The 19,807-nt window shown below is 33.7% G+C and overlaps 2 protein-coding genes across 5 annotated transcripts; one reads left to right on the top strand and one right to left on the bottom strand.

Moving 5' to 3' along the window:
- Positions 1-1,332: 1,332 nt before the first annotated feature.
- LOC103482747 (glutamate--cysteine ligase, chloroplastic) lies at positions 1,333-7,478 on the bottom strand. Of its 4 annotated transcripts, none has more exons than XM_008439048.3 (16): positions 7,317-7,478; positions 6,777-7,120; positions 6,177-6,327; positions 5,885-5,992; positions 5,569-5,661; positions 5,271-5,354; positions 5,077-5,145; positions 4,928-4,998; positions 4,771-4,839; positions 4,025-4,118; positions 3,813-3,902; positions 3,654-3,734; positions 3,328-3,420; positions 2,672-2,752; positions 2,504-2,573; positions 1,333-1,803 (listed from the first exon to the last, which is right to left on the bottom strand). In XM_008439048.3, the coding sequence occupies exons 2-16, from the start codon at positions 7,109-7,111 to the stop codon at positions 1,715-1,717; spliced, it is 1,578 nt and encodes a 525-aa protein (XP_008437270.1). In that variant the 5' UTR covers positions 7,112-7,120; positions 7,317-7,478; the 3' UTR covers positions 1,333-1,714. The 4 variants fall into 4 exon arrangements, with proteins under 4 accessions (XP_008437270.1, XP_008437271.1, XP_008437272.1 ...); XM_008439049.3 differs by having other exon boundaries at positions 6,777-7,146; positions 7,317-7,434; XM_008439050.3 differs by having other exon boundaries at positions 6,777-7,150; positions 7,317-7,426.
- A 3,366-nt stretch (positions 7,479-10,844) lies between these two features.
- LOC103482748 (uncharacterized) lies at positions 10,845-17,850 on the top strand. The gene is made up of 8 exons (XM_008439052.3): positions 10,845-11,413; positions 11,915-11,977; positions 13,186-13,929; positions 14,024-14,158; positions 14,243-14,326; positions 16,326-16,388; positions 16,480-16,566; positions 17,352-17,850. The coding sequence occupies exons 1-8, from the start codon at positions 11,030-11,032 to the stop codon at positions 17,631-17,633; spliced, it is 1,842 nt and encodes a 613-aa protein (XP_008437274.1). The 5' UTR covers positions 10,845-11,029; the 3' UTR covers positions 17,634-17,850.
- Positions 17,851-19,807: the final 1,957 nt, after the last annotated feature.

Below are 19,807 nucleotides of genomic sequence, written 5' to 3' on the forward strand. Positions count from 1 at the left end.
TAATGGGGTTTTATATGGGAATAGAAGTGATATAAGTATTCAATTATTGAAACAATGGATGGATGGAAGTGGTCTGTCATCATGTGTGCAGCTTTTTAAATAATGATTTGTGGGATTTTTGTATCTCAATGTCCTACAAAACAATGGAAGGTAGCTACTTGCTTTGAATTGGAATCCAATGTCACAAAGACCAATTATATTTGGGTAGTGGTATTTTGGACCTTTTTTTTTCAGAGTTCGTTTTCTTTTTCTTTAATATTATTATTATTATTAATTGTTTGATTGTCTGTTTTAAGAAAAAGCAGATTGCTATTATGTAAACAACAAGTGATGGGTGAGAGCATGGATGGAAAAGGTCTGTCTGCCTAACAATATTCAAATCATAACTATTTCAAAATCGACTTTATTTGAAGGAATGTTTAATTGATTAGTATTACATTTTTCCTTTTAAAAAGAAAAAGAAATATATTTTAATAATCAAGTTCAGAACATTGTCAGAACTTGAAAACGAAAAGAAATTTAAAAAAAATGATTTTTTTTCGTAATTCTTGTATCTTATTTTCTTCAACTATCAAGAACTTTTTAAATAAAATTAAAATTCAAGAATTTGGATAGTAAAAATATCATGAACTGCATAATAGTAGTTGATAACTTTTTAGAAAAGATATTACTTGATATCTAAGTTGGTTATGTATTTCTGTTATCTTCACATGTTTTCTAATTCATTTGCATTATTACCTTTCATTGACCTTGAATTATAATGGAAGCTGACGTGCATCATGAAGAAACTCAATTTTTATTTAACCCGTGAGGTGTAAAATGGAACCTCAAACCTATAAGTTGATAAGTAGATATAGTATAAAATCATACCATTTGAGCTAAAACATTATCATTCCTTGGGAGAAAAACCCCTAAATTCCAAGTCAATGCTACCAAGGAATCAAATATATACACAGTTATAAAATTAAAATACGAAGACATTTCAAAGTATAAACATAGTTCCAAATTAAACATTTTGAAAAAAGAATGGATAAGAAAAGCATTTAGAAAAAAGAACGAAAAAAGAAGAATAAAACAAATAACTAACTAATAACTAACACCCAAAACTCAAAACACCCGTTTTTTTTCATTTGATAAAGTCAATCTAGAGAGTTGGGAATTTGTTAGGGAATTTTTTTCACTAAAAGGCAAGATGAGCCAATATGAGTAGCATGCCTACATTACCATGGACTCCGGATTCAATCCGGAGAGCACTCTCCCATCCCATCCCATCCCATCCCATTCCATTGTTTGTGCTTAAAAAGGAAAAAAAAACGAGAAAAAAAAAAGTCGAAGGATGAACAGAAGGTTTATTGTTTCCTGTCAATGACATGACAGAAAAATGGCTCAATAAGCTTTGGTTCTTCTCTACAATGAACATCCTTTAATTTTCTCCTTTTGTGTGTGTGTGCGGGGGGTTACATTACAATGAACCACATTCAGAAGAAGGCCATCATAGAATTACATCAGCTATATGAATACCACCAAAGCTAGGGAGAAGTTTCGGTTCCCCGAAAAGGACACAGTGTTATTGTTTGTGTATCAATTTCAATAATTCAAAGAGGAACGAGAATTATTAAAACTGAGATGTGAAGGAAAACTAGGGGGAGCCTTACACATTAACAGGACAGCCTACCAGTGGTCCATTGCAATGTTACAGTACAAGAGATGCAGCTCAATATAGAAGCTCCTCGAAAACTGGATCGACATTTCGTCCCCATTTTCCATTATACAATTCCAACAGCTTTTCAGCTGGTGTCACACCTGTAATAGAGATTAAACCCGTACGGGTCAATTTTAGGACTCCAAATATGTTTGCAAAATAAGGAATTTGATGAAATCAAAATAATAACCAAATTGGAGGCAATTGGCTTCCATTGGACTTATTTGATCATGCATCATGTTCAAAATGAGTAATTTGCTTGTTTTGTTTGACTAGTTGGGACCATTCCTTAAATAGCTCAGACCCACCTCCACTAATCCTCTGGAAGATGATAGTTTTAAATTGATAAAGCTTTGTTTGTTTTCAATTTTTTAAAATTAAGGCTATAGACACCACTTCCTTCTCTATTTTCTTGCATTCTCATTTACAAAGCAAATGTTTTCAAAAGGAAAACCAAGCCAATTTCTAAGAACTTACAAAAGTAGTTTTAAAACCTTGTTTCTATTTTTGGAATTTAGGTAAAATTTCAAAATTTACTAAAGAAAGATGAAAATCATGGTACGAATTTGATAGGAAATAAGCTTAATTTTCAAAAATAGAAAACCCAATGGTTACCAACCAAGGCCAAAACTCTCCACTTCGGCAGATTGACTCTAAGATCTCAGAGGGTATTGCCAAATTATTCAAAAGCTTACCATCATGACAACTTGCATTATAGTTCAAGCAAGGGCATCAAAGAATAAACTCTGGTTTCAGTGGAACGTACACTTTTAAAACTTTAACATAAAAATTTATCCTCACCTGTTCTAGCTACTTCAGTCACTTCATTCAAGAAGCCAGACTCCTTGAAACCTCTTCTCTCTAAGCCGTCCTAAAGTGTAGAAATTTTGTTTCAGGCTCAACATTAGTGGTACCAATAATAGTTATAAGATCAGCACCTACAGTAGAAAATAATTTTGCTAGATATACCTTAGCTAATTTAACAATATCTTGAGCAACGTGCTTCACCAACCCATCACGAAATGGTGTATTAAGACCACTTACTGGAACCTAATATAAAAAGATAGAATAATTAAGGCATGTACCATTTATTGCAACACGTTTCAATTGTAGGTAACTGAGAATACTCCTTGCCTAGAAAGTAGTTCAGGATGCTAACAAAAACTACAAAAATACAGGAAAAACATTCGTGGTCTTCAGATATCATTAGCTCAGCTGTCGGTATCCTGGAAAGAGCAAAGAATAACCTCTTACGAGCATGCATCAGTTAGACAGGAACCCCAAGTCCACAATAGGTGGCCATATATAAGGATGCCCCCATAGTATTTGGATCTTATCCTGTTGTTGAACACACTCTAGATTCATAGCTCAAAAACACGCACAGAGACACACTTAAGGCCATAAAACATAAACAAACACAAAAACACGCATGCAGTTTTGTAACAAGTTTTATGCGGGAAAGAGAGAATTGCCAATGTTTGAACAGAAATCCAACTACTCCATGGGAAACCATGTATTTCCTTAATAAATATCCAATGGGCTAAACCATTTATAAAAATCAGGATGAAGGCTAGAGGGTTCCCTGCTTCTCACAAGTCGGAATCAGGTATCAAACAGAAAATTACCTTATTCCTCAACATTTGTCTTTCTCCCTGTGTCCAGTCAGCTGTTATGTCTAAAACGTTTTGTAGGGAAACTTCGTCATATAACAAACCGACCTGAGATTTGAAGAGATAACATTAGCAGTACTCTAAACATTTGGTTCAAATATAGAATAGTTAAATCAGATGAGTTCACTCCAAAACAAAAGCCGCCCCCCCCCCCCCCCCCCCCCACAAAATAAAAAAAGAAAAATCAAACAAACAAATTTACAAGAATCTATTAATAGGATACACATCACATCCACATATAATAAGAGGTCTACAGAGTCTGATTATATCATGAAAATTACCCAAAATGCTGGGAGAGCACATAATCTCCTCCAAGGGCCTCCATCACTACCCCTCATCTCCAAATATCTCTTCAGTCTGACCTGAGTAATGAGGGAAAAATAGATCCTAGAATCAGGTCATAACAAGCATACTGTTGGAGTAAATCAAGTGTACAATACCTCTGGAAATATTGTAGTCAAATGATTTTCCCAATCAGTTAGGGTAGGAAGTTCTCCAGGAACTGGAGGGAGCTTTCCTGCCATAAAATCCTGCAGAAAGATATTCCAACCATACCTTGATAATTAATACCAAAAAAATACAGATTAAGATGAATAGAAAGGAAGAGATAGACAGAAAGCTCTGCTTGGACGACAATGAAAGGTGTGCATACCCTGAAGGACATTCCAGAACAATCAATATATTTCTTTTTCCGATATATGAAATACATTGGAACATCGAGAGCATAGTCAACATACTTCTCAAATCTGCATTTTGACAAAATGAAAGATTACAAGAAATTGTTATGGCTAGGGCACCAAGACCCTGCAAGTAACAGACAGAACAAAGAACTACAATCCCATAAAAAGTATCCTTGAGACCCTGTAAAAAAAGTTGAGGTATTTTCTACAGAAAGAGCAAGTGGAAGCTCGCGGAGCACAGTTTTTCTATTCCTGCCATTCTTTTTCAAGGAAAAGAAACATTAAACTTTCTTTAAATAGCAAAAAACACATGAGGGGAGAGAAGATTATACCCTATCACCCAATCCCAATGAAGATTAGACGTTTAAATTCCATTTGGGCCCTCAGTTTGAGAATGTTACATTTCTTTTCCTTTTTTTTAGAAACTGAATAAGCTTCATTGAACAATCATGACATATGCTACAAACTGCCAATTGGCTTTCTAAACAAACGAGTCTTCACTTTCCACCTCAAAAATAGCCATACTACTTTTTTAACATATTTGGGTGTCTAGGACAACTTGCCCATCTCAACAAATAGTTGAAGAGAATAACTTGCCTAAGTAAGTCATGAAAGTTTATAAAAGAAAACACTGAATTTCATCAACATATATTAAGGATGAAGAAAGCCTAGGAAAGATTTTAAAAGAAATAACTCAGTTCTAAAAGTGGCAGATTACCCAAATGAGTCATCAAAAACAAATGGAAGCATGCCAGTGCGGTCATTATCAGTATCAGTCCAGATCTGGCTGTTCAATGCAGAAGACCAATTCATTACAAAAGGGAGAAAAAGGGAGGGGGCTATGAAAGAAACAAGATAGTGAGTAATGGGCAAACCTTCTCATGCTCAAGTAACCATTTGGTTTTCCATCAGTAAACGGAGAATTTGCAAACAGAGCAGTTGCTATCTGATCACTTATCCACGTAGTTAGACACAGTAGACACAATTTTTAGATAGAAAAAACACAAAAAACAAAATTTCTCACAGGCTGTAAAGCAAGGCCTGCTCGGAACTTTTTGATCATGTCAGCCTCTGAATCAAAATCTAGATTAACCTAAAAAATCATTAGAGAAAGATGCTTGAATAATTGATCTGATATAGAAATGGTTGCCTGACCTAACTTAGAGGAGAAAAAATCAATGGAACCAAATACCTATAGTATTTATCTTTATCTCTCACCTGCACAGTACACGTCCTAAACATCATATCCAGTCCAAGCGAACCAACTTTGGGCATGTAATTCCTCATAATCTCATATCGTCCCTAAGACCAAAGAACTATTAATGTAAAACATGTGACGAAAGCAAAAAATATAGAGAAAATTATTGGAATAGTATGAAGGACCAAGTGAAACACAAAACATAATAATCCAGTGTCATTGACATATCCCCCCCCCCCCCCCCCCCCAACCAACAAAAAAAAAAAATTGAACATGATTTTTTTGAAGTATAAGCTATATTTAGTTTTGCAGTTATACCTTGGGCATTATAGGTATGTCTTCTCGACTCCATTTAGGCTGGAATCCAATTCCTAAAAATCCAATACCCATTTCCTCAGCAACAGCTTTCACCTAAAGAAAGGAACTATAGTGAGAAAATTGACAATTAAAAACCCAAGATACACCTCTATAGATATTCAAAATCAGTTTCAAGTCTCCATAATTCTTCAGCATCAAGTAAATAATTATGAGATGAACGCTTGGAGCTTCTGAAAAAATCAAAATGTTGACAGGCATCAAGAATAAACAGAAAATGCCTGCAGCCCATGCAGGACCAACATAAGAAAGCACAAACCTGGTAAAGGTGTGAATTAACTTCAGCACATGTTTGATGCAGAGTTTCAAGGGGGGCACCACTAAGTTCAAATTGACCACCTGGCTCCAGTGAAATACTTTGCTTTCCCTACTTCATAGTAATCTCAGGTCATTCAAATGAATTCAAAGGAACAAATGAGGATATTCTTCTATTACAAAATTGATAGAGCATTTACTAAGGAATTTTTTTGATGTATTAAACAAGTTACATGAGGTGCATATAAACTAAGTTTCTACTTCCCCTTTGTTAGCAGACAGGGGACGTGGTTTACCTGTTGGAGCCCTATAATGTTGTCGCCCTCCATTATCTTTTCCCAGTCAAACCTCTCTGCAATCCCATTTAGCAATCCAGCTATTTGTTCATACGTCATGGGACGTAAAGTTTCAATATTAAAACCAAACTTCTCGTGTTCTGTACCAATTCTGCAGGATACTCATGAACAAATTATCAAAAAGTGAATGCCAACATGATAAGGTCTCCAAATCGCAGTAAACAGGTAAAGAAAAAGCCCAAATAGAAACATAAACATCCATGCATCCTGATTAGAGTGACTGGCATTATGAAGTTATATGCAAGAACCTAATAGAGGAATAATAATATCTCACTAATGAGCTGAAGAGATACATTTAAGACGGACTAAAAATTAAGGAGTATGCAACACACGGAAAAACAGAAACAATATATGAATCCGACTTCTATGTACCTAACTAGACCTGAAAGCTTACAGTCAAGTAAACATTCGATTAATAAAACAAGCTAACAACTACGGTGAGGAAAGCAATTTAACACGAAAACGAATCTATTCAGTTAGTCTAGCAACTCAGAAAATGGTTTTCTGATATAAATACGGGGAAGGCATATGAATATTAACCTCCATTTTTCCTTAGGCTTGCATCCAGAAGCTAAATAAGCGACGAGATCCTCTTTTGTCAACGGTTCAGTAGCCACTGTAGCGTCCTCGGTTGGAGGACTGGCAGCAACAATCACCCTATCTCCTCGCCTCGACGCCGTCCTCGCGCTGTCTATATGCAAACCATGCATGATATTACGAGAGCTACACGATAAAGAAGATGAACCGATAGAAATCTCCTTCATCTTCAACGACTCCGCATGAGTCGAGAAGTTGAAAGCCATATTTCCTCCTCTGCATCGTAGAGTCTCAGCACCAATCCGGTGAGCTGAACCAGTGTGTGAAGCGAGAGCCATAGCGTGATTCTAAACAATGTGCAACCGCTCAGTTACTATCTATTCCAAAGGAGAGTTCCATAACAAAACAACAAAATACAGTAAAAACAAGTCCATACTACAACTACAAGAAGCAGCTTCAGAAAACGATGACAAAAATCGAAAAGCAAAAGGAAATTCAACTGCAGAACACGAGATAGAATGAATTGAACAAGGAGATTGTTACCTGAAAGAGTGGAATTCTTCGGCGTTGATTTGGAAATCCGCTTGTTCTTAAGATATTTGGAGAGCGAAAGATGCCGAAATGAACTTTTGTTCTTTAGCTTTTTCACTTTTCCTATCTTTCGTGTAATCAAATGGAGAAAGGTAGATTAAAAAAAAGTCTCAGGAATAGTAGGATGTGGCAGGATTCGGTGCGGTGCGGCGCGGCCTTTTGCTCTGAACCACTATCCTTCCCTTTTGCCACGTGGTTTTCTACAGATTGTTGCAAACATAATGTATATAAAACAATTTATTAGAATGAATAATCATATAAAAATCTAAACTCTACTAATAGATTTTGTTGCTAATAGAAATTTATGGACTATGTGATTTATCACATATTTATTTTATTATTTTTATAATACTTTAAAAGTAATGTTATACATTTAAGTTACATGAGGTGAGAACAACATGTAATAATCCATCGTAATTAAGATTGAAGGGAGGAAAACGAAGGGAATTTGATTTCCTCTCTTTTATTTGTTTCACTTTATTACAAAGTATGCTGAGTTTTTTTTTATTTATTTTTTAAATGAAAAAGAAGAAAATAAACAAGCTTTTTTTTGTCCATTTAATTAACTTTTAATTATAAGATTAAAATTTGAAAAGTTATTTTAAATCATAAAACTTTTAAAAAATATTTACAAATGTTGCAAAATATGATCATGATAGACTACGATAGATTAATATAGACTATTGTATGTGTCAATTTACAGATAGACACATGAAATAATTTATCTTTATCTTACATGATTCTTGTTATATTTTCTCGTGTTTTGTAAATAATTCTCATAAAATTTTTATATTTTAAATAGATATTCTTGTGTCCTTGCCACGTGACTCATTTTAAATAGGTTGTGTGTGATATATAATAATTGAAATGACCAATTATTATAATTTGATCTCTAAAAATAGAATGCAACAACCTTCAAAACTTGTGGTTAAACGGCAATTTGATTGTGTTTTGGCATAGAAAGATTATTGTTTTTAGCATCTTAATTTAAATGAAAAGTAAATCGAAATTTACCCATTTCAACATGTAGTTTTTTTAATTAGTGAATGATATCTTAGATATTCATATGTAGTTTTTCAATAAAAAATAGCATTTGTTTGGGTGAGGTTTAAAAAAATAGTATCATTTGTATGGACCCGTCTTGATTGTCATAGAACAAAACAAACGTGTTAGGAAATGAGATGTCATTTCTCAACTCCACATAATTTAAATATTCTTTTATGCAGAGCATTTAAATGAAAATCACTTTTGTGAAAAGGTTTTTTTTATCCTTACAATCCAAATAAGTCGTAATTTAAGGATTCTTTTCCTTATGTAAAAAGAATATCGAGTGACATCAACGTGTTCCTATTAATAAACTCTCAACGATACATTTGTAGTTTTCTAAAAAAAATGGTATTCCATATTTTTTTCATAATGAATGAACAATTTGCATGCACAATAAAGCCTAACATGCCATTTAATTATTATTTTTTTCCTTTTTTCCACCCATATATTCTTTTTATGCGAAATTTATAATTTTGTTGTTATCATAAAACAATAGTGTTTTGTCAACCTCAACAACAGTGGTTATATGCATTAAATTGTAAAAATACACGTGCATTTGAATGACTAAACAAAAAGTTAAGCATACAAAAATAACTAAAAGAGAACCGAACTTGGTTAAAAAAAATCGCACTTAATAACTTAACTTTGCACTTTTAACACATGCTTCTCAACTTGTGCCAAACAACTTTGTATCTGAAAAAGCCAACTAACTCTGGATACATATCACTTCCAAACTTCATAATTCAACTCGAGACCATACATTTACCAAGGGCCGAATTAAAAATAATTGACTAGTAGGGACTAATTTACCAACGAGAAAAATAAATGATAAAGAACAAAGCAAACATATAACTTTAGTTTCTATAGTTTGAGAGCGATCAAATTTTGAGTCCTTTTAAAAGCCCATTATTGACTTTTAATTTTAAATTTAGTTATTGATGTTGGTTTGATGTTAATTGTTTTGAAAGCTTTTTATCATCTATTAACATCTTTCATTATAAATTTTAAAAACACAGTCACATATTATGCAAATTCTTATTATGGTTATTATGTAAATAATTTCCATAGAAGTCAAATTTGATAGACTAAGTTTAAGTTTTATTGAAAGTATATTTAAATAATGATTTTGGTTCATTGTAGTGTATACATTTTAATTTTTATTCATTTTCAAATTGTTCATTTTAGTTATTATATTTACTATTTTAATTCATTTTGGTCGAGGAACTTTTAAAAAGTAATCATTTTGATAATTTAAAAGGAAAGTAAAAATGAAAATGAAACACCATCATTGTCAAATTTCGAAAGTTCGAGAATTAAGATAAACCAAGTTAAAAAAATAAACTAAAACGAAATTATATCTATACTTACAATATATAAAAAGATGAAAGTGGATAAATTTTATAGCCCCATTTTACCATTTCATTATAACTTTCTTTTTGTTTGAATGACAATTTTGTCATTTATATATATAGTTTTAATATTTATGGTCACTTTCACATTAACAAGATAGAAGTTACATTTTATCAATTTTTCATTTTCTTATTATAATTTTTTTCAAAATTTTAAAATTTTACATTCAATTAATTGTCTCATTTAAATTTATCCAAATCTATTCACATTCCTCTTTGTCATTTTATCTTCCATCTCTCAATTATTTACATTCTCTTATTCTCATATTATATATTTCTTATATCTTTCAATCTTTCAAATTATTCATTTTCAAATATTTGGGTATAAATATCTCATTATTTGTTTTTATTTTCACATATGTTCACAAATCACAACAAAATACTAGGAGTGAAGAAGAAAAACAAATTAAATTATACTTTTTTATTATCTTCTATTTTTGTTTTGTCTATTTTTTATATAGAAATATGTTTTTCTGCATATTTCTTCATTTATAGGTTTATTTTTAGTTCACAACAGAAGTTGAGGAAACTTTGACTACGAACTTCGTGATTGACATGTAGATATGTCTATGCTCTTTATGTTTAAATTATATAATATTGAGAATATTTTTTAATGTAACCTTGAGAATCTTATTTATGTTTTTTCTTTTTTTAATTAAAACTATTATAAATTTTGAGATAGTATATTATGATATTTATAAATTTATTATTTATTTTTTATCAATTACGATGTGAATATAAAAAGGTTATAAATAAGAATATTTACAACGACAGTTAAATTAAAATTATGTGTGTGATTTTCACGTACATTACACATTTACTAAAACTAAAAAAAAAAAGAACACGTGGGTTGAACTTTGAAAATACAACTACTAAAACTAAACACTTAAAAGACCAAAATTGAACCTCAATCAAGCAAGAAAGATCAAGTAAAGGGGGTTAAAATAGTAATTTAGGATCCTTTTCTTTCACCCGTAGGGCGGCAGGGCAGGGTTCATAGAGTGCGGGAGAAAGCGGGAGAAAGCGGGCGAGATACTTCTAACCGGGTCCACATTCTATAAAAGCCCTTTCTTGGTTTAGCCTCTTTGTCTTCCCCGCGAAAACACTTATTCCATTTCTTCTCAATTGCAAGGACAAAAATCCCAGTGACTCAAGAGATTCGACGACCTATAGTCAGCCATTAGCACGAAATTCGCCATCCATTTCACGATGGGGAACCGAAGATTTGCGCAGGTTTCCACTAGCGATGAGGAAGACGAAGTACCAGCAATGAAGCAGCAATCCTCAAATTCAGACGACAACTTGCCAATTCGTAGGAAGAGGAAGAAGATGAAGCTTCAAAAGGAGGAGGAGGAGGAGGAGGAGGTGGAAGGGGATGAGAGGCATCGCAGGAGTAGGAAAAGTAGTAATAAAGGAGAGAAGAAGATGGAAGCGTCTAAACAACAGCAGGCGGAGGATGAAGATGATGACGACGACGATCAGTCGCAAGAGGATGCGAAACCGATTGGGGATGTTGTTAGGGTTTCGGGAAAAGGAAGGGGAAGGAAGAATCATTACAATGCGTTTGAATATGATGGCAACAGATATGATCTTGTGAGTTATTTTGTGTTCTTGGTTGGTGGTGTTTGTTGTTGCAAACAGTTTTGAGAACTTTAATTAGTTTGTGATGTTTTTTCGAATTGTTTAGTAAACTCTTTAGTATCGGTAGTTGGGTGGATTGAGAAAAATGCGGGAATGGAGGCGTAAAATATGGATACCTGTAGTTGTTGGTAGCTAGGGCTTGGTTTATTTATAATTTGATGGCATCTCGTTCAGAATTTGTTATCTCAAGTAATAACACTTATGTAGTTTTGTACATATCTATGACATAAACGTTTAAAAGGATGGCAGTATCTCCTTTTGTGCTTCATTGGTCGGCAGCATTGTTGCAATTTTGTTCATACCTTTTCCCGTGAATTCTAGATGTTTATGCTTAAGGGAGATTCCATGTAACGAGAAGCTTCTCGTTATATTTGTTGTCCAGTGAAGATGGACTTCATTCACACTACGTTCATCACTGTTTGTTCTTATTAATTTCTTTCTAATTGGTGGTAGGAGGATCCAGTACTTCTAGTTCCCGAGGATAAGGATCAAAAACCTTATGTGGCAATTATTAAGGTAACATGCTTAATTTTTTTTGTCTGTTCTTTTGTCATCTAATGTTTTGCTATGTCCCGATTTTTGTGATATAAACTTGTGATGCACTTTGATAGGTGATCTGAAAAGGTTTTATTTGAACCAGTTGGTGTTTCTTTTCGCAGTTTCAGGGTGTCAAAATTCTGAGGTTAATATATATATATATTTCTTTGTATTGGTTTTTTGAGTTCGTGGAAGTGCATTAAAATGTTCATTTCTTTTTTAATGGATGAAACAAATGGAGCGAGCTCCCTTTATATTTTTGCTGAACCACTTAAGGGGGTGCCTGCCCACTACGTACGAGAAAGTCTATCCGAATGGGATGTTTACAAAGCAAATTTTAAAGGTTACAGACAATGAAATTGGTTACAGTGGCATAATTTTTTCCCACCCTCTTTGGGGAAAACATTTGTGTAATTGGGGCTCAATTCAGGTGGTTGGACCTTTGCTATTTGAACGGTTGATACATTTCGCATTCAATTAGTAACTCCCTGTGTTGGATAAATATCTTGGAAATATAAATGCCTTTGACGATATCAATACTTATTTGGAATCTATGTTTTTTTCAACTCTAAAAGTTGTAGGACTGGATAGTGCCAACCTGAACATTGTTCAATTAGTGAAGCAATATATTCTCCATCAAGATGTTAAAGGTTAAGTCATCACCCCACCTGTTACTCTCTAAAAAAGTTGTAGGGTTTGGTGGTTAATTTATCTCACAGTATTAGGTGTGGTATGTGAAAGTTGGGTTTGGAAACGTAAGGTTATTAAAATAAAAGATCAACACGTCCTATCCTTAAACAAGAATAGTGGATTCTTGGATTTTTAAAAAATATATATGTCCCATACTTAAAGCGTCAGTGATTTTGGACTCATTCTAAACTGTTAACCTTTTGGCCATTCGATCCTATGACTATGTGGGGCCATGAAGACTGAATATGAGAAGTTACCTGATGATTTTTGGATTCTTTGAGGATTCTAATCTCTAACCTGCCATCTGGATGAAATTTGAAGTTTGTAGGACACTGGGTTCTTCCTGAATGGTTTTCTGTTTTGACTTGATATACTGTTTAGTTTGTTCTTATATGCCAGTTCTTGTTTTTATATGTATGCAAATACTTGTAATCTGCAGAGGAAGTTAGCTACCCACTCTCTTGTCCCTGAACAGTGGAACTTGGTCCTATTGATAGGATATTACTCAGAACAAAGATGGCATGATGGTCACTGGGCAGTGGTTCTACCGTCCTGAAGAAGCTGAAAAAAAGGGGGGTGGAAGTTGGCAATCACATGATACTCGGGAGCTGTTTTATAGTTTCCACCGTGATCAGGTCCCTGCAGAATCTGTAATGCACAAATGTGTTGTGCATTTTGTTCCATTGCATAAGCAACTTCCGATTCGTAAGCAACATCCTGGATTCATTGTGCGAAAAGTGTACGACACAGTCGAAAGAAAACTTTGGAAGCTAACTGATAAGGATTACGAAGATTCAAAGCAGCAGGAAATTGATGAACTTGTCAAGAAGACTATGGCACGGTTGGGTGATCTCCCTGATATCGAACCTGAAGATGCCCCAGCTGATCAAGAAGACCAGTTGAAAACTAAAAGGAGTTTCAAAAGAAAAAATATTTCTCCTCTTGATGTCACAAGAGATGAATCAGAGACAACCAGATCTGATCTCAGCTCAAAAGCTGAAACACCAGGAAGCTGTACAACAAATCGATCAGAGTACTACTCCATTTTAGAAATATTTGACGTTCTAACAGGTGAAACTCATAGAGATAGATGGTTGGAAAAACTTTTGGAGGGGGTTCAGTACATATGTCATTCTCCTGAAAAGACACATGAAGGTGATATAGGAAAAACTGCTGCTAATGGTGTGAACCTTGAAAATAAAAATCCAGAATTATCAATTGCAGCAGAGAAGAATGCTAAGGTATGCTGATTAGTTAATGTTGTGTATCTTTTGTGAACATACTACCAGTGAACGTTCTATACTTTTTCCAACTTTTCTATTTGTGGTTTTGCAGAGCAGCAAGTCTTTTATCTGGCCAGATGCAGCTGTTCCGGCAATAACTGCTCTTGAGAAGGTGTCTAATGATGCTTTATCTGCTGATTTCCAGAAGTATAACCAAAAAATGCGGCAATTGGTGTTCAATCTCAAGGTTAGAAATCTATCTGTTCTTTTGTGTCAATGCATACTCATCAGTCATAATACTCATCAATTGATTATTTCATTCTCTTGGCAGAATACTCGTTTACTAGCTCAACGGCTGTTAAATGGAGAGTTGGAACCATCAAAAATCCTGAATATGTCACCCAATGAGCTCAAGGTAATACGATGATCATATCCCTTCTCTTGTTTTAACTTTAATGCCTAGAATCATGTTAACTTGTACAACTCACGACAGCTAACATATCAGTTAGCTCAATTGATGAGCTAGGTGGGCTATATTACTTGCCTCTTAACCATCTGGTGGATTTTTCGGAATGGATTTTGAATATCATATGGAGTGTAGAAATGGATTGTAAAACAAGAAATCACTGTGACTTCCTTTTACTTGTGGAAAATATACTCTATCTGTTCAATTTTGTGTGATCTGTTGTTTAAACGTGCTGTTTTTTCCCATTCTAAGTTTTCTGGCTAAATCTCTTAGTTTTTTGCTAAGTTCAAATAATACAAGTTTGATCATGTTGGGACTTTGGGATTTCCATTCTTGATTTAAATTGAATTAAGCTGTTGGGAATCACTCAAATTTCTGTCTCGTAGGTGTAGACTATCGTTATATTCACAATAATAGATGAAGTTCAAAAACAGCTGGTTTGCTTATTGTCCGTTTGTTGTCGAAGAATAGATTGATTCAGAATTTCTCCATCCTCCCCGCTACCTAATGGGGAAAAAGGGAAGAAAGAAGATAAAACCATACTTGAAACCTATGGCAAAACTAGCCTAAAGCAGTTTCAGTTAATTATTAATGTTTGGGAAAATTTCATGATCTCCTATAAACTATCTTGTAATTTACATTAAAAGTAACCAGTCACGAATTTCTCCTGATCTTTTTTTTTTTTTTTTTTTGCTTTTTTGACTAAATTTTATATACGTTTTGAAATGGAAAAGGGAGCTTAGCCACAAGGCTTTGTTTTGGTAAGAAACCGAGTTGCCAAGGCTATTTCCATACGTTGAATGAGATGTATCACTACCTTTTAAGGACTAGAGAGGAGCCCTACACAACCTCTTTTGCTAACTCATGACATTTGGTAAGAAAGAAATAGAAATAGAAGAGTATTTATAGAGGTCAAGGGTCCTTAGAGAGGTGTGAACTTTATGGCTAGGTTCCATATCTATCCTGGGTGTCTGTGATTAGAGAGTTTTATCACCTGTCTTATCTGTCTTGTCCTCAATTCGACTCTTTTCTCTATTTCTTTTTCCTTGATTTTTGAGTATAAGAAATTTCCATTCAAGTGCAGTTTAATTTTTTTTTAATAAGTTAATAATATAACATGAAGGGTAACAAAAATTTAAGGCTGTATTTGATAACTAGCTGTTTTTTGGTTTTTACAAAATAAGCTTAATAAAAATTACTTCCATCCATAAGTTTATATGTTTTGTTATCCATTTTCCACTAATATTTTCAAAACCCAACCTTAGTTTTTAGAACTATTAAAAGTTGTTTTCATTTTTTATAATTATTGAATTGGACTAGGAATTTATGTTTTTTTTAGATAGGTGAAAACCATAATAGGAAAATGTGGAGAAAATACATAAATTTCACAAATAGAAAACTAAAAAACGAATTTGTTATCAAACGGTCTTAAAAATACCAGAGTAAAAAAATAAATCTATCATAAAATTGTGAGAAAGAAAATCAATGGAAAAGTAGTGGAGGGAGAAATAGGTAGATACAAAAAGATAACAGTTGAGCGTCTTCTTAAAAAAGGGAACAAAAACATGTATTTCACTCTTGGATGGACATGTACCCCATGACGTAAACAAGCACGGGATTACCACAGTCAAGGATTGCTGTTATCATTCGGAATGGAATAACGATGACCATGTTTTCCAGATTCAAAATTTTCGACAAACTAGGGTGCCTTCTCCATTCCGTGTCATTTTCATGTGTATCATTGTGGAGTCTATTCTCACTGCAGATTTATAATTTGATAACTTTCGTTTGCTTTGATCTTCTAACCTTTTAGAAACATTAGTACATGTTCATCTGCCTATGGGCACGAGCTGCATGACTCTTTATTATTATTACTTTTAAGTGTGTTTGAACGTACATATATTTTCAAACCAAGACAGTAGAAGTTACTGTAATTTGTTCATGACAGGATGGACTGACCGCTGAGGAGTCGGCAGCAACTAAAGAGCCTGATGAGTCTGAGCGTATGCAGGTCTGCTTATTTCTTCCATTTCTTCCTTCTCGTTTCATTTAACCATTTTATTTGCACCTAATTTAGTAAATGACCATATAATATGAAACAGATGACAGATGCTCGGTGTTCAAGATGCACAGAATGTAAAGTGGGTGTCAGGGACATCATCCAAACAGGACATGGACAACGATATAAGGTCCCATTCTTTCTTTCTCGAATATTGCTTTGCCTTAGACCGGACAAAATCAACCTGACATATGGCATTATCTCCGAGACGTGTTGACTTTGAGAACTAGTGCTTCTATCTAGCTGAAGTATATACTTGTGTATATGGTTTGGTTTTTTAAGAAATTTATTTATTTCAATTCAATGATTATGTGAAGGTCAGGTGAGACCAAATCTTCAATTTTAGGGAAGGTACAAATGCGTCTACCACTTGTACCGTCAACAATTGCAATGGATGGTACCAATTGTAGTATAAGATCTAGACAGTGTATTTTGTCCTTTAATGTGCTATGCTTTTGTAGTTTTGTAGTCCGGGAAGCACATACACTTTAGTTTGGCTAGCATGTTCGTGTCTGAAAATGTTGGACATCTATTAGACACTTTTAATGCAATGAAAGTGTTAGATACGCAGAGAGCACTTATTGAGTAGACTAAAAAGACATTTATGTCAATAATAGTTTATAAGTGTGAAATACATCAAGCTTAATTTTTTAACATATAAATGAACGTGCATCAATCCACTTACTTTGAATTTAAAAATGTATACTTTAATAAAAGTATCCTTGCTGTATCATACTCTAGATTTTTAGAATACGATGCGTCGCTGTGTTCATGTTGTGTTGTATTCGTATCTCAAATCCGTATGTGTGCTTCTTAGTTTGTAGATTTATAGTTCGATTTTGAAAAATGAAACAGCTGGAAACTCTTATGAATGAAAATATACGGTGCTAACATATCCCAGTTTTACAATTCCAGTTGGAGTGCATTGCCTGTGGTCATTCTTGGTATGCCTCCAGGGATGAATTATCCATGCTGACAATAGATACAACTAATTCTACTAAGAATGTCGGAACCGCACCTTGGGCAACTGCTAAATTTGAAGATGTGGAGAAGAGTTTACTCAGTCCTCGTGAACCTGAAAAAGCCGCCGAGGAACTCTTCAAGAAGACGAGTGAAGCGTACATGCCAGTAGTGGATAGCCAGAAATCTAACAAGTCTAAAAAAGAAGATAATACAGAACCTGCTAAAAATGCATAGTAAGTACCGTGTCTTGTTTACTTTTACGATCAATCTCAGTGTACAGCTTATAGACAAGTTACCATATGCACATCTAAATTCTCCCACCCTCTTTGTTGTCCCGAGCTGTCATGAAGTAGTTTTCTAGGTTTACAGTTAAAGTCGCCACGGGACCTAACTTTTTTGCAGACTCCACAGATTTAAGAGTAAAGGTTTTGCCAAGAGGTATTTTGATTTATGAATAGTCATTATGACTTGCTTATCTCTAACAAGTTTTAACTTTACTCCCATCATGATCGGGGACTCCCACCCCATTTGGGGTAGGTCCCTGACCTCACGAGTGATATGAACATCTCTAACCATGAGTTATTTTGCGAGAGAATTAAAAATTGAGAGTATTGGAGTTCTTATTCTTCAATATTTTAAACTGGCATTAAGCAAAAATCCAATGTGTATTTTTCTTGTTGGGTTGGAGGTCTCTTATTGTATTCTAAGATACCAAACTGTGCTACTAAAAATCAAGTAATTCTTGTTGGTTGGGCTATTTGGCGGAGTTTTGTGGTGCGAGTTTGGGTTTCTTTGCAATCTTGACCGTAGAAGAACTTGTAGTTGCAAAATAGTCCTGAGTTTGGGGCAAACCGATATATTTTTCGGCGTTGCTCCTTTTTCTCCTTGTTAATTTTCATTTTATGATTGGCCACTTAATTAACCACTGGTTGAAGTAAGAGTTTGTGGTATAATTTAGTTTGTTGTATATTTATTTACTATCTCATCCAAATTTTCAAACAGTATCCTATGGATGACTAATGCACAGTCTATTATTAGTTAAATTATTATTTTTTTAATTGGATCTCAGACTCACAATTATTTTAAAGGTTGGTATTTTGTGTTTACTGCTCTTGGGTTTCTAGTTATGGTTTCGGTTCTTGGACTCTTGCTCTATTTTTTAAAAATGTAATTTCTTTATGGTCCTTTACTTTACAATTTTCAATTCTGTAGAGTTCGATTTTTAATATGGTTCCATATATTTTTTCGTACACATGCAGATGTTAGGAAAATAAATGGTACTATACAATTATTTAATTCAGAAGGAGATTTTAATGTAACACTGAATAGTGAATGGAGTTGGACTAAAAATGAAAACTTGTAAAAGTTTTAATATAGATGGAAAGAATATAATGTTCAAATATAAAAAGATTGAAACCCTTGAAGTTGAAGCTAAAGGCTCGTAGAATAACATTTTATTTTCTATTTTCAGTTCTTAGAAGTTATGTTTGCTTTTATTACAGTTTTTGTGGGTGAAATTTTCACAATTGAGTTATCTATGCCAAAGTTCCAAAACAATATCACATTTTAATTTACATTTTCTTTAGAACCCTTTACTAAGTTATGAAGTACATAAACTAGGAAAAAGGATCCTAGGACAAAGGTCCAAATACTATCGATGATAGATATTTTGTACATTGATAGATAGGATACTATTTAGCCTATTACAAGTAGTCATTGCATCAATAATCTTAATCACACAATATCTAGGGATGAACTTAAAGTCGACTAGCTGAATATAAGCAAAAGAGAATGTGATGATCTTTTGAAGCTTCGTTGCTGTCATTCAGATGGGTGGCGTGGCGAGGTGACTTAAACCTATCCGTTTCTTTTAGAACCAACTCCTACAAGAGGACTCCCCCACTGTTTAGATTGAGTACCGAAAAAAAATAAAAATAACTTGTTCTTCCTCTGCTTTCCTGTTTTTTTTTCTCCATTTGCATTTGTCAATAAACATTTCTTCAGTTTTCAAGCACAATTAGAAAGAATTTAGCATTCCAATCGACTTTCGATGCAGTTTCGATCGAGACATACAAGATTTAAGATGTTTTATTATGTAGACATCATGACAACTCTCAAAATTGCTTGTACAGTTAAAAGAGTCACAAAACATCTTAAGAAAAGCGTGATCAACGAGTAAACATTTTCTAACAAATTTCTATTTTGCAGGTTTTCTTTATGATTTCTAATTTTATTTCACCTTCGTTTCAGTTTGTTGTCCCATACATCTAATGTAGTTCTTCACCATTATTCCAACATTTAGACAACACAATTAATTGCAGGCTCGGACTTTTTTTTTTTTTTCTTTTTTTTAAAAAATACATAGGATCTCAAAGGTTTAAATATTAAAAAAAATGATCTTTTAATAA

This window comes from Cucumis melo, chromosome 9 (genome assembly GCF_025177605.1).
Source record: "Cucumis melo cultivar AY chromosome 9, USDA_Cmelo_AY_1.0, whole genome shotgun sequence".
Taxonomy (NCBI): domain Eukaryota; kingdom Viridiplantae; phylum Streptophyta; class Magnoliopsida; order Cucurbitales; family Cucurbitaceae; genus Cucumis; species Cucumis melo.